Raw genomic sequence first — 14,851 nt, 5'->3', positions numbered from 1 at the left:
AGAAAATAATAGCAAGAGTCTTTCCTTTTAAACCCATGAGAGATATAGCTCTGTGTGGTAAGTCACTTTAACCTGAAAACAATGGGAATAATAATAATTCAAAGGAAAAACCCACTAATCTCTCTGATTCTGCAGCTAGAACCTCCCTGTTGAACACTGATCTACACACTACTACAATGGGGATGTTTGAATGTGTCATAAATCAGGGCTTTAATCAGATATGTGTAAGTAGAACAGATTGGTTGAGTTTTCTAGGGACCAAAGGGGAAATATGTGACCTAGGCTGTAGTGATTAAATCTTTCTCTCTTTCCCTCATGTTTTCTACAAGTGTGAAGGAAGGGAGTCCCCAGATTCCTCCAGGTTGGCCTTAGTTGGAGTCTCAGGAGCAGCTCTTCTTGAGCTGAGATGTGCCTCTGAGCTACAACTCACCCAGCCTGTGCCAGAGTTTACAACAGGCACACACAGCTTCCTCCCATAGCTGAAGATTCATGTTGGATCAGACTCAGTCCCTTTCTGAAGAATCACAGACTTCTGAGACAAAATCATGCTAAAGAAAAAAAAAAAAACCACTTTGCCCCAAAAGAAGCAGGGACCATAGCAACAGAGTGTTCTGTCATGGAGTCATATTTGAATACTGGTAAAAACAATAAGGTGAGATAAATTGCCATGGTTGGAAAAAAGTTTAGTAACCAATGACACAGGTGTTTCTTTAGGGAAGGCAGCACACAGGATAATTTTTGAAGGAAAGAAGAAAAAACAGATGGAATATTGTTGATGTTTGTGCTAGTCCATTCTTGCTTGGCTATAAAGAAATGCCAGAGGTTTGGAAACTTATAAAGAAAAGAGGTTTAATTGGCTTATGCTTCTGCAGACCGTATATGCATGGTATCTGCATCTGTTCTGGGCGAGGGTCTCAGGAACTTTATGATTGTGGTGGAGAATGAAGGGGACCAGGCACGTCACATCGTGAGAGCAGGAGCAAGAGAACGCAAAGTGGGGGAAGTGCCACACTTAAATGACCAGCTCTCCTGTGAACTCAGAGCAAGAATTCACCTTCACCAAGGGGGCGGCCCAAAGCCATTCATGAAGGATCTACCCCCATGACTCAAACACCTCCAACATTGGGAATTACATTTCAACATGAGATTTGAAGGGGACAAACATCCTGACTATACCAGTGTTGGACATGGGTATGCTGTGGGTTTAGGTTATTCTTAGTTCTCTCTTTGCTTATTATGAAAGATACACAAAGGCATTAATGATTGAAAATGGCTAAAAGCATTGTTTCTTCTAGGAGTTACACAGTTCACAGCCTTACATGATTCTTCTGGTTTTCTTCCTTGCCTTCTCCTTTGTACACCTCTAACCCCATTCTCAGCCTTTCACACTAGCCTTGCTTCTCTGACTTCCTTGTCTTCATTCTGGCTCAAGTCCTTCTCATAGCTTATCCCTCCACCTCAGCCATTCAATTTTATCAGTCATCTTCTTGCAACCTGGGTCTATCAGTATACCTTTACTTAATAGTTATCAAAAGCTCTTATTTTGTCGAGTTGTCAGTTTAATACTGCCCTCTGAAAGAATACTTTAAGTACAGAAATATTTAAAATAAAATATCCTCACTTCCCAATTTTACTTTTCGAAGATAACTATTATTAACGACTAGATACATGTCCTTCCAAAATTTTCCAAGTTATAAACTGTAGTGCAAATTCATTAATGAATACAAAATGGATGTAATTTAATAAATGTTATCAAACCCATCATTTTATTACCCGAACAAAATGCCATATGAGACTCTCACCTTACATCATACAAAAATAAATATCAGATTCATGCTCTAAACACAAAAGTTAAACTTAGAAGAACCCTCTAAGAAAAATATAGCAAGACATTTTTGTTATATATTTTTCTAAGCTTGATATAAAACTCAGCAGTCATCAAAAATAAAGATTGACAGATGGTATGTAAAATTTTAAACTGAATGATGAAAGACATAATAAAGGGGGTCTGAGTGCAAACAGAACACTTGGAGAGATTATTTTCAGCACTTACAGCAGTCAACAGGCTGGTGGCTATAATATACAGTAACCGGATATATAGTAATAAGAAAAATACAAAACATTCTATTAGGAAAGAAGATGGACAATGACACTTCAAAAAAAAAAATCACGCAGCATGTAAGCATATGGTAAAGTACCTGCCCAACCTTACTAATGATTCAGAAATGGAGTAAAATAAGTGCTGCAGAAGTTTAAGTTTCTGTAACATCAAGTGTTAATCAGCGATATGGAGAAATGTGTACATGCATAGCCTGTTGAAGGGAACATACATTTTTTTGTAGGCAATTAGGGAGAATCTATCAAAATGTGAACATTGCATGCCAAACCTATTTCTAGAAGTTTATTAGTAATACTCCCCAATGCACAAGGATATTTTGTCCTAATATTTTTATTGTACCCTACTGACTTTATGTATTTCTAGTGAGTAAATACCAGACTCCTGGTCATGAGAGTAACACATGGATTTTTAAAAAGCTTTAGTATGTCTAAGATAATGGAAAAGGAAAACAGTAGAAAAGGTGCTGTTCCTTTTCTATTGAAGTTACTGCCCCATCAGCAACCAACTATGAAAAGAATGAAATGAGTTCCAGTCTCAGGCACTGAACACCTGAGTATCAGGTGCAGTTTTGGTTGCGCACTTTAATCAAGTGGAAAGGTCTGGATCTGCCTGCTGATTGGGACATACAGGAAGCTAGAGTCGAAGACACCTTCAAATCCCGAACCTGGATAACTGGGCTGTGAATCACCATCAGCTGAGATAGGTGGTTATGTAGAGGGAATAAGAATTTAGGGGCCATGGTAAGAAGTTTGTTTCCAATACTTAAGGGGTTTTGTGATCTAATTCAACTCTGTATTTATGGTGCCATCTCCCACTATTTTTCTTCTGGAACTCAATGATCCATGCATATAGAATTGTCTTTTCCCCAATGGCCTTCTGAGCCATTGCACACCCTGCTTTTGCTTAGATTCTGCCTGTGCCATCCCATTGCTCTCCTCCTATAGCAGCTCTGCTTTCTTTCAGTATTTTATTCAAGTACTGTTGTACTTTTTCTTGAGGTATCCTAGGTCCTTTCCTCCCCTGAAATCAGATTTAATTATTCATTTCTTTGTTTTCTCAGAATAATTGCTTAAACCTCAATTAGAGGATGGTGTTTTATGCGGGCTGGAATTACCATCAAGTCACAATCTAGAAGATTTTGATTCCCCTCTTCTTTAATATGCAAGTCAAAGATTGCACATTATTCTATCTTGGTTTCCCATGAATCTTTCAGTTTAGAATTTGAGGCTTTAAGTAGAGGAGGAGAAGACAATTTTGAAAGATTTCAGACACTTAACTGCAAATCAGAAATCATCGGATAGAAATAACACTTTACTCCATCTCACCCAAATCTAACCCTCACACATGATATTGAGATCTCAGTTTGCTTTTGACCTGGTGTATCCCATAAAATTACCTATATCTAACACTGTAGCAGCAGCATTCTTTACGAGGCCTCATTACAGTGTCCTGGACCTTCAGCCAGGGACAGAGTACGAGTGCAGAAGCTTCCAGACTTCCTTCTGGGAGTTTCCTGCTGTACCAAAAGTACTTAATAGGCACTTGATAAACATTTGTTGAATGAACAAGTGAAAAAGTAAATGCTGAAACTTGTACCAAATTGTCAAAGAGCTATGTCTGAAAGCCAGCTAAGAACCCCATTGTAGCTTATTCTGCAACCACAAGGCTTTTGGCAAGTCCAAGCCCCTCAGCACCGCTGGAACAGCAAGTCCCTTAGTAAAGAGTTTCCTTGGTAGTCTCTGCAGGGGGAGCAAAGATCCCTTGTCTGAGTGTTTACAGGAGCGCATGCACACACCTGCTCTCCCCAGTAGTTTTAGGAAAATAGATACTGAGTGCCAGATATTTACTGATCACAATGGGATCAGAAAAAAGAATAAAACATCAGTCACTCCTCAGAAAGAAGACATAATTACATGAAATGTTCCAGTTCCTCTGGCATATTGAAATCATGATTTAAGATTGAACAAGAGATTTCACAGCACTCCACAATTCATTGCCCAGTGAATTGTATGAACAGTCACAACACAGGCATTCAGTGGATGTAGTGATTGTTAGTGGGTTTAGGACGGCCCTGCAGATATGCAGAATGGGAACTTGGACTGGGACATAGATGGGTACTTTTTTTATCCCAGTCTCATCTTTGGAAACCTTCCCTCCCTCTCTCCGTCCCTCCCTTCCTCCCTCTCTTTCTCTTTCTTTCCTTTTCTCTTTCTGCTTTTTTTCATTTGGTTTCTATGACAGCTTTCTCTCCTTTGACTTTCTCCCTGCATTTCTGGCTCTTCTGTTGGCTTCTCCTCTATCCTGTATTAAATATCTACATTCATTAGGGTCTGGTAACAGGCTACCTTCTTCTTTTTCTAAACTTTTTTCCCTAATGCCCCCTCTATTCCAGAATTGAATATTATCTCAATGCTCATCACGCCCAGTCTTCAATTCCAACCTAGTCGCCTCCAGTCTCAGCTTCATGTCATACATGTGTGTCCACCTGACTGCCATGGGCTTTTCCAACTTCATGTGTCCACCCGTGTCTGTAAATTTCTCCTCATACATTCCATTCTTTTCAGTACATGGGACCATCTTCTGATCAAGTCCAAAACTTGGAACGTACCCTTTATTCCATCCTCTTTTTCTTATATCCAGTCCATCACTGAGTTCTGTCCATTTTTCTCTAAGAGATCCCAATCCTTTTCCTCTCTTGCTATCTGTACCAGCCCCACCTTGTTCCAAGCTCCTCTATTCTCTCCCTTGTGCTATAGCTCTAGCCCCCAGACTCTGCTATACTTCCGAGTGCCCTCCCTACTACCTCAATTGCCGTCAATCAAATCAACCTTCTACCTGCAGTCAAGGTGAACTCTTTATAAGGGAAATTAGATCATTTTATTTTCATGCTTAAAAATATTCAAGGGCTTCCTCTTGTATGTATCCAAACTTCTTATCTTGGGGTGCAAAGCACTGTTCAGTATGATCCTGCCCACTTCTCCAGCTCCCAAGGAACCACACCGACCTCCTTTCTATTCATGTACTGTGCCCACTCACTCCTGATTCACTGCCTTAGTTCCTGCTGCTCTTCCCCAAACTGTCAGCATGACTGACTCCTTCGGAAAGTTAAGTCTCTTCAACTTAACTGACTCTTCAGTGGGCCCTTCCGCAACCACTCTGAGGCTGTGTAATAACCTCTCTCCCTGACAAGTCTCCTTATTTTAGCACCCTGTTTGTTTCTTCCATGGAACTTGGTGTTTTGATGTCTCCTCAGCTCCTTCCCACCCAGTCCAGATTCTCAGCTTCTGAAGCAGAGTGTGTGTTTATCTGCTGGCCATGGTGCTCACAGAGTGTCAGTGTCAATCAGTGTTTGAATAGAGTAAATGAATCTGAATAGGTAGAGAATGTGGAAAGAGGGCTAACTGTCTCATGTTCCAGGCAGGTGAAAGTTTATGAGCAAAAGCAGTGTCAGAAAAGCCCCATCAGTGTTTGTAGGGCAGTTAGTCTTTTTCCTCCTACCAGAAGAGAAGGGAATATAATGGAGTAGTATGACAGATTCAGAAGTAAGTTTGGAGATGGTGAAAGCAGGTCTGAAACACAAAACTAACGAGTTTGGGCTTTCTCTTCTATCCATTTATGTGCCATTAAGGTTTCTAGTCAGGCAGTAAAGTGAACGAGAGCACTAAGCTAGCTCCCGTGGGCAATGTCAGTCCTCATTTTAATTATACTCTGTCATAATTGTTGGATCATATGTCCCCTTCCCCTACCAGACTGATAACCTCCTTCAGGGAAGGTACGATTCCTGAAGCACCATGTAAGACCCCCAGCTCAGAACACAGTGCTTGGCAAGTGAGAGGGGCTCAATGAATACGTTTTAAATGTAAGGGCGAATTAGTGAGTAAACACTGGGAAGCAATTATGTAGTCATAATCGAGGTTTAGATTCATCTCCTCAGAACTGCCGTGTTCTCTGAAGGTGTCTGAATGGAGAAATAAATAAGCACACAATGAATAGGTGTCGAATGGGCCTGTCTCAGCTGCCCAGGGGGTAGATTTGACCTTGTCTCTTCTTGACTTCCTTAACCTCATAGAGAAAGTCTGTTAGAGGGTTAAGAAGATACTCTGCATGACTCCGATAGTGTCATGTACTGCAGTGATTAATACGTACAGCAAACGGTTTTCTTGCTAAAGCTTAGTTGATTCAGTCTAATTATTCTTTCAGAGAGGTCTTCTTAATTGTAATGACATGGTATAAATATAAGAAGAAAGGAGGTCAATTATCACTTTGGATAATAACAGTGTTAGTGTTCATGCACATAAATTACAAGTAAGTTTACCTATTTAAAAGCAAGAAAAATGCTCAGTTTTGCAATTTAAAACTTTGGAATATGCCACATTTAAAACTTATGTCATTACAACCAGTAGAAGTTAGTAATCACCACTGAAGTGCATGTTCTTGAATAGTTAATGAACTACTCAATGAAATTCTTTTAAAAATCATTTGGAAGGGCTGGAATTAAAAGCACCTATGTTATATTTATTTTCAAACACTTCAGACTCATCCAACATGCTTTGAATATCTGTTATGTAACGAATATCATGAACACTTCTAGAACTGCACTAACTGATATGGCAGCTACTAATCACACATGGCAATTTAAATTCAAATTTTAACTAAAATTTTCAGTTCCTCAGTCTTACTAACTATCTTTCAAATGCTCAGTAGCCAGATGTGGCTAGTGGCTACATTTACATCATTTCAGAAAGTTCTATTGGAACACATTGCTCTAAAGAAAAGAAATTAATATGACCAATAATTATGACTCTATTTGTGCATCAGGAATGACTGGACTCTGTCAGATTTATTTTGGAACAGATATCCTTGCCCATACTGATAAAAACACTTCAGTGCCCTTGTTCCCAATAGACAATAATCCTAAATCAAATTATAGCCACTAGATCAAAGATAAGGACTTATCCTTGCAGTATCTTATCTGTTTGCGCTCGTTATTTTCTTATTTTGTTCTAAACCCATTGTAATGTAGTTTTACAAAATGACATTTTGAAAGCAGACAACTTCAAAGCATTAGCTTAACCCTGAACTCATCTTGTATGTTCTAATCTACTGGCTTAAGTTCCCCTGTCTATAAAAGTAATAACTCAGCAGCTTTGGCGGAGTTCCTTCATCCTTTCACTGGATTCAGAATTTCAAGAGTCTGAGTAGGAGCTTATCGTAAAGGGTTTGACAGTGCATACATCAGAAGGGTTTATTGGATAAAGATGCAATCTGATTCCATCTGCTCCAGATATTTTATCACTTTCTTCTTCTTTTGCAGATCACCTACAAAGCAGTCAGTTCCTTTGACCCAGAAATAGATTTATCCAATCAGAGTGGAAGAGTTTCAAAGCTGGGAAACGAAACCCATTTTCTGTTTTTTGGACTGTATCCGGGGACCACATACTCCTTTACCATCCGAGCTAGCACAGCTAAGGGCTTTGGGCCTCCTGCAACAAACCAGTTCACCACCAAAATATCAGGTACTCTACATTCTTGAGTTGTGTCTTTTATCAGAAGTAAAATTTTTGTCCTTTTTCATTCCCATTGTCAAGTATGCAAAGCTCACCCACACTAACATGTATCCAGAGGAATACCCCTGGATGCCTGAGGCTCAGATTCATGGCATGAAATGAAGTACTACAAATATTTCTCATTTGGGAGCTTAAGATCCTCATGTTAGGAAGTGGCCATTGTTTTAGCAGGGCGCCTTGGGGGACTTGGGCACGAGGCAGGTTCTGTTGAGACACCCTTGTCCCCTTGTCAATACCAAGTTGCCACAGCAGTAATGTTGGAAAATCTCTGTAATGAACTATCCGAAGCTCAGCAGAAAGACAGTCATATGGAGTCTGCTTCCTGAAGGATCAGCCTCCTTGGGACCTCTGCCAAAAGTAGCTTCTGGTCCTGAGGAGAGAGGCAGATACAGGATGGTACCAGGCACTGAGGGCCTCCAGCCTTTTGCTTTTAGAGACTCAATTATGCCATCTAACAAAAGACATAATTTGAGAAATATTTCTAGGCATGTTCAACTGTGTAGAAAATGTCTTTGTACTTCAGACTAGAGGAAATTAAGCTGCCATCTGGTATGGGATATATAACAGCAATAAAAAAATTCCCATGAATTCTTTTTCCCATTTTTTCCCCTTCAGGTATGACTGTGGAAGTGTTGATTTTTGGCTTTAACTGTTTTGTTTGGGGGTAGAGCAGGTCGGGTGGAAGTGGGGGAAGGAGCTAACTCTTGTTATCAGCCATAGTTAGGTCAATAATATTTAGCCTGACCATTATATCTTTTGTCTCATTCCTTGTTTTGTATTAATAAAAGTTATTGTTTGGAGTTGAAGGAAAGGAATAGTCACAAGTAGAGTATTCTAAGTGATCAGCTAGGTTCTGAGGGAGGGTTTAGAATTTTGTTTTTAAGAATTATAACTTAAGGGATAATTTTTCGTTGTATAAGATCTTATGAGCACAAATGACCTGAAATTTAATACACTTGATATCCTGTATATAGAATTAGCTTATAGGAAGAGTATGGAGAGTTGGGAAAGAGAAAATAAATCTTTGGGAAGTTAGAAAAATTAGAGATTAGAAAACTGACACAGGTTGGACAAAATGGGTTGGTAGAAGAAAGACCACTAGACTTGAAATCAAAAAATCTAGGTTCTAATTGTGATTTTGCCAGGCACTAACTCTCTGATTTTGATCAAATAAATTTACCTCTGTGTACAAATTAAGATTATATTATCTAGTGCATGAATTTACCATGGGGATTTAAAGATGAAATAAATGTCAATATATATACCTTAAAGCATGTTTAAAGAAATTTCTCCCATGTAAGTTATACTACAAAGATTATTGTCATAAAGAGTGTATTTTTTAGAATAAACTAACACTTTTGCTATTTTTATTAGATAAGAATTCTGATCAGTATGGTTATATTAGTTCATTCTCATGCTGCTAATAAAAGCACACCTGAGACTGGGTAACTATAAAGGAAGGAGGTTTAATTGACTTACAGTTCAGCATAGCTGAGGAGGCCTCAGGAAACTTACAATCATGGCAGATTGTAATCAATGATTTTGACCATTTTCAGCATAAAAAGTTCAAATAATTTTAATGAAAAGCAAGAAACTTGGACATTTCCATTAGCCTATGCAGCTCACCAAGAATAAGTACTTGATTTTTATGGTGTTAAAACAGTGACAGTTTACAGGTTATATTTTCTGTTTTCATGGACCTAAGAGAGGGAACCACTCTTGTATACAAAATGTAATTCTGTTTTATAAATTGGAGTTAATTTTTAAGAAAATTGAAATGAATTTTTAATGCTGAGATAATTCAATAAATGGAACTCAGAAGCAACCCATATCTGTTATTTAAAAAACTTTTTTGTATGTAAGACAGTTTTAAAAACTGTATTTGCAAAAAAGGACCTCTGGCTTTTTTATCAGGAGCCTCTCACTGCGGGCTGTGAAAATATGGTATGCCTTCCCACATCATATCTCCATGTAATGATTTGTCTTGTTTGTAATTACTGAAGAGCTCTGTTGCTAACATGTAAGACTTAACAGTCTAGAGAAGAAAGATGCCAGGAAAAGGCCTTAAAAATACAATTTACATTGGGAGGAGAACTAACATTTGTAGAATCATATTTGCCTGGCTCTGTCTCTCTTTTAATTATGATAACAAACTTAGAGGGTAGTTTCCTCCATTTTTGAGAGATGTATAAAAGCTCTTATGCTGGTTAAAGCAAAACACAACTAAAAGTCAAACCCAAGCCTTTCTTACTCCACTTCCTATGTGTTTTCCACTGTCTTGCTTTTCTGAGAGCCCACAGATTGTCACTAATTAAGTCCAATAAATCTCTCTGACTCCCACTGTCCTCTTTAAATCCCCAGTGGGTCTCTGGTACATGAAAAACCTTGACTGAGTTGGAATAACTGTAGTAAAGTGATTCTTTCTTAAATATGCCTTTAGCATAAATATTTTATTAAAGAACTCGTATGTACAGAAAAGTGCACCAATTATAAGTGTACAACTCTATGATTTTTCACAAGATGACCATGACTATGCTCATTTAGTCAGAATCTGAATCAAGAAACAGAATATCACTCAAACCTTACAAGCCCCCATCATACCATCTCCCAGCTTCGACTCCAGATCACAGAGGGCAGTATTGGCCATCTGATCACAGCTGTCCCTGTGATTCTGTGTAGGGAATATATATGAAGCTTGCTCATGGTCATTGATAGCTGCAATGTAAAGTAAATGCGCTGTATTCTTAATATTCTTTGTAAAAGAAAGTAGAAACTAAACTGAGAAAATAAACCAGAAATAATGAGTCTCCCATCATACGTCTTTTTCCCCAGCACCCTCTATGCCAGCTTATGAACTCGAGACACCTTTGAATCAAACTGACAATACCGTGACAGTCATGCTGAAACCTGCACACAGCAGAGGAGCACCTGTCAGGTATGGAACAGAGGGGTGGGCCAGCTCTAGAGAGAAGGAAACTAAATCAAGTTGATTAATTCCTCCAATGTGTTTTCTGGGGATTTGATGCAAATCTCAGTCTGCATGTAAATCCATATCTTTATTAGCTCTAATTAAAAGTAATGTCTGAGGAAAATGAAAGGGCTTTGATGTAAGGTGATCAAGTATTGTTTAAAGGGTTTTCTTCTGATACCCGTGGGTTGTTCTTTTGAAGATAAGGAACAAAGCCCCAGTCTTTTGAGGAGGTAGCTTTAAATTAAAAGGTGACTGCTTGCTGCAATTTGGTTACCCAAGGGCATGTGACACTTTTGTTCTCAGCTGTGTTCTTTGGATGAATGTTTGGATTTTTTCCATTTGTATGTTTACTTTGGGTTTTGTGTCATTTAATTTTTAGTAAATTGGCTAATTTCTCAATTGAATATGAGATGTATAATTGTTTTTTTTTAAAAAAAAAAAAACATGATTGGAAAGAACATTGTGAAGTCTTTATTTGAACAGATTTGAGTAATTACCAACATGTAGGCCCACATGTTATTCCATGATGATTTATATAGCTAAGCAATTATAAAGTGTAACTTTCACAGTGACTGAATAAAATAAATTTATTATTTCCAAGACAGAGCAAAAGAATGCCTGAATAATTCTGGAATATCAACTTGTCATAAGCTCATTAATCTATATAAGTGAAATTTCTACTTGTTTCAGAGGGATTTAAATGTTTTACCTTTGTATTATCAGAATAGATTCCCTTCAAAGTCATCTGTTACTTTGAGTAGGGTACTTGAAAGAAACATTTACATTGACAACTGAGGCATTATAGGGTTTGTTTTCATGTTCCTCTTGTAGAATTTGATTTCATTAATCTTTTGAAACCTGGCTATATTTGATTATGTTTTCACTGTAGTATCATAAGGCAATCAATTGAATTTCTTTCTATTCAGTAAAATATATATGGAGGCCTTGGTTCATAAAGTCATGAGTAAAACCAGATTAGTATTAGTTTGTGGTGCAGCTAGATTAGGGAAGAGTTGCAGAAATTTTTATTTGAAAAATCTCCAAAAATTTTTATAACAATGTTTAGTTTATACTGTAGAATTATGCAACACAGTAGCTCATGTAAGGTTTTATGCTTGCTGTTCATAACTGTGGTTTGTGAGAATACTATGAAATATACAAAAGCTCTATTCCAAATTGGAGATCATGTATCGTGTTCCTGCTGTATTTCAAGTGATGTGCTTGACATTGCCCAGGCCCTCTGGGTTGATCCCTGTGGGTGACACTGAGAGGTTGCACTAATCCAGTGGACCCAAAGCACACATGAGATGCTTTCCAAGACTCAAGTGTATCCATGGCCCTGGGTCAGACTTTTTTTTTACTTTAAAAGCTAAATTTTTATCAAATGAAAATGTATGCTCTGACCATGGCCTTGGGAGCATCATTTATTTCTGACCCACTTAATAGTTGCTCAGACTCAACAGTAAAGGGTCATTGGGACAGGACTTGGCATTTTACTGCAAAGAATTAGGATCATGTGAATAAGAGTTTACTCAGCTTCAATGCCTCCAAACTGAAGGAAGCTGAAAGAAAGCTTAATCATTTTTCAAAAACAGCCAGTTATTCTATGGTATTTTGATCTTATATGGACACCTTTTGGATATTTTCTGTTCTTGTATCATACTTTCAAACCCTTTCAGTTGGATTTTCATTCACATCTTTGTATAGATCTTTCCAAGACTAAGTTTTGTTTGTTTGTTTTTGAGACAGTCTCACTCTGTCACCCATGCTGGAAGGCAATGGCCTTATCTCAGCTCACTGCAACCTCTGCCTCCAAAGTTCAAGTGATTCTTCTGCCTCAGTCTCCAAAATAGCTGGGATTACAAGCATTTGCTACTGCATCCAGCTAATTTTTTTGTATTTTTAGTAGCAGGGTTTCACCATATTGGCCAGGCTGGTCTTGAACTCCTGACCTCAGGTGATCTGCCCATCTTGGCCTCCCAAAGTGCAAGGATTACAGATGTGAGCCACCATGCCCAGCCAAGACTGTTTTAAAATAATTTCTTTTTGGGCAATATACCTGTACCCTTTCCCAGCCCTCTTCCCTGGGCTTTACAAAGTGCCAAGCACACTCCAAACTACTGTTCCTTTTTCTATCATAGGCCTCACTAAGATATTATTTTGTGGTTGCTTATTTTTTACACATTTCTAATTGTTTTTTGGAGGCTTTGATACCTTACTAGTAGTACTTGGTGTCCTCAGGCTTCCTATTCTTATGTCTATAAAAATACAGATCCAAATGCTTGTCAGAGTCCAAAATACATAACTTTGACTGCAGACGTTACATCATTTTGTCAGGCCCAGTTCTCTAAGTCTGTGAAAATTTCGCTTTGTGTAGTCTTACCCTCTTTTATATTCGTCGTAGCACCAAGTTTTCGTCAAGCAGTGTTTCCAAGTTCAGCACTGTTCTGCTTTTATGAAACGTCATCCACCATTAGTGAATATGCTCCTTGAATTTGCCAGGGGCATTTTGCATCCAGTCTCCAATAAATTCTTCCCGTTAGCATCTTGAAATTAATAAATTTATCCATGTTCGTTATTCAAATCTGTAATCCTAGAATCATGACCAATCCTTATGGGACATCATTCAGTAAGCATTACAGGGAAACTTGCTGTAGACATCATCTTTACTGGAAGGATGCCTATCTTAAATGGGTAAATTGTCTTGCACAAATTTGAGAGAGGAAATTATTTTAACCTCACCTGTCAAAAAGATTTTTTTTTTTTTTTTTTTTTTTGCAGAAAAGTGAATGCTGTCTTCAAGGGATGAATTATATAGTACGACATAATGGGACTGATTATATGTAGAATAGATGGAAGACCAATATAGCAAGAAAGACTAGTTTGGGGGAAAAATGTGTGTAGTACCCTCGAACTAAATAGGGTATATTAAAATTCTCAATTTCGTGTAATGTTTAGACAAATAAGAACTCTGATTAGTGAATTATATGGACCTAAATATAAAGCCATAATGTAAATTAAAACATTTGAACACATCTGGAAATCTGCAAAATGCACATGTAATCAAACTGCAATAAAAGAAAGCTTTGCCCAAATGATAAGATAAATACTAGGAGGAGGGAAATGGAAGTGAACATCTGTTTGCTTTCCTGGATTTTGCACCGTATTGTGTGTTCAAAAATACTGCCATTGTGTGATTTCCAAAACCCATTTTTTTCAATTGATTTGATTTTTTTAAAATCCATATTCATTGATGTTGAAAATTCAGTCAAACTTAATTTATGCACTTCACTAAGTAAGGTGGTCATGTATTGATTTCACTGCAAACACTCAGTTTGGTTCATGTAGATTCTTGAAATTACACCAAACTCTCAATGTAAATGATTGTTGTCTTTTTATTGATCAAGACATTAGCTCTGTCACATAAAATTATTTAAATCCTGAGATGGCCAAGAACACAAATTCCATCATTCCCGCCAGTATAGTAGCACCTAGAATTTTAATGTCTGTTTATGGATTCAAAGTTTTTTCATCAATAAGATAGGGAAAAACTTTATTTTCTTTCTTTTATTTATTTATTCTTTTTTTGAAACAGGTTCTCACTCTGTTGCCCAGGCTAGAGTGCAGTGGTGCAATCGTAGCTCACTGCTGTCTTGACCTTCCAAGGCTGAAGCGATCCCCCTGCCTCGGCCTCCAGAATAGACATTAGAGACAAGGATGCACAGTGCCCCTGACAAATTCAAGGAACATATTCACTAATATGACATGACCCTTCATAAAAGCACAGCAGTGTTCGACTTGGAAACCAGGGCACCTCAAATATGGAAGTGAAGCCAGAGAGAGATTATTATTATTAGTGAAAGACTGCCCCAGCACTTTGGGAGGCAAAGGTCGGAGGATCACTTGAGGCTAGGAGTTTGAGACCAGCCTGGGTAATGTAGCAAGACTATCTCTACGAAAAATAGAATAAAATAAAATAAAAAGACATAGCTAAGCATGGTTATGTACCTGTAGTTCCAAACTGGCCATGGTTGTGTGTGCCTTTACTCAGGAGGCTAAGGGTGGAGAATTGCTTGAGCCCAGGAGTTCAAGACCAGCCTGAACAACATAGAGAGACTCAACATAGAGAGACCCATCTCTACAAAAAAAATTTTTCAAGAAATACAGGAGATAACCACGCATTTTTGTTTAAAA

At 38.0% G+C, this 14,851-nt stretch overlaps 1 protein-coding gene across 34 annotated transcripts in view; it reads left to right on the top strand.

Annotated features, from left to right (window-relative positions):
• The window catches only part of PTPRM (protein tyrosine phosphatase receptor type M), an 866,690-nt gene that overhangs the window by 534,626 nt on the left and 317,213 nt on the right, over positions 1 to 14,851 (top strand). For all 34 annotated transcript variants that reach the window (XM_054243977.2, XM_078347758.1, XM_002757062.6 and 31 more), the window contains 2 exons: positions 7,434 to 7,635; positions 10,519 to 10,621. In XM_054243977.2, coding sequence (XP_054099952.2) covers positions 7,434 to 7,635; positions 10,519 to 10,621 — 305 coding nt within the window. The remainder of the gene's footprint in view (positions 1 to 7,433; positions 7,636 to 10,518; positions 10,622 to 14,851) is intronic.

Source organism: Callithrix jacchus, chromosome 13 (assembly GCF_049354715.1).
Source record: "Callithrix jacchus isolate 240 chromosome 13, calJac240_pri, whole genome shotgun sequence".
NCBI classification, from domain to species: domain Eukaryota; kingdom Metazoa; phylum Chordata; class Mammalia; order Primates; family Cebidae; genus Callithrix; species Callithrix jacchus.
Note: the sequence above shows the minus strand (reverse complement) of the source record. Positions and strands in the feature narration are given on the sequence as shown.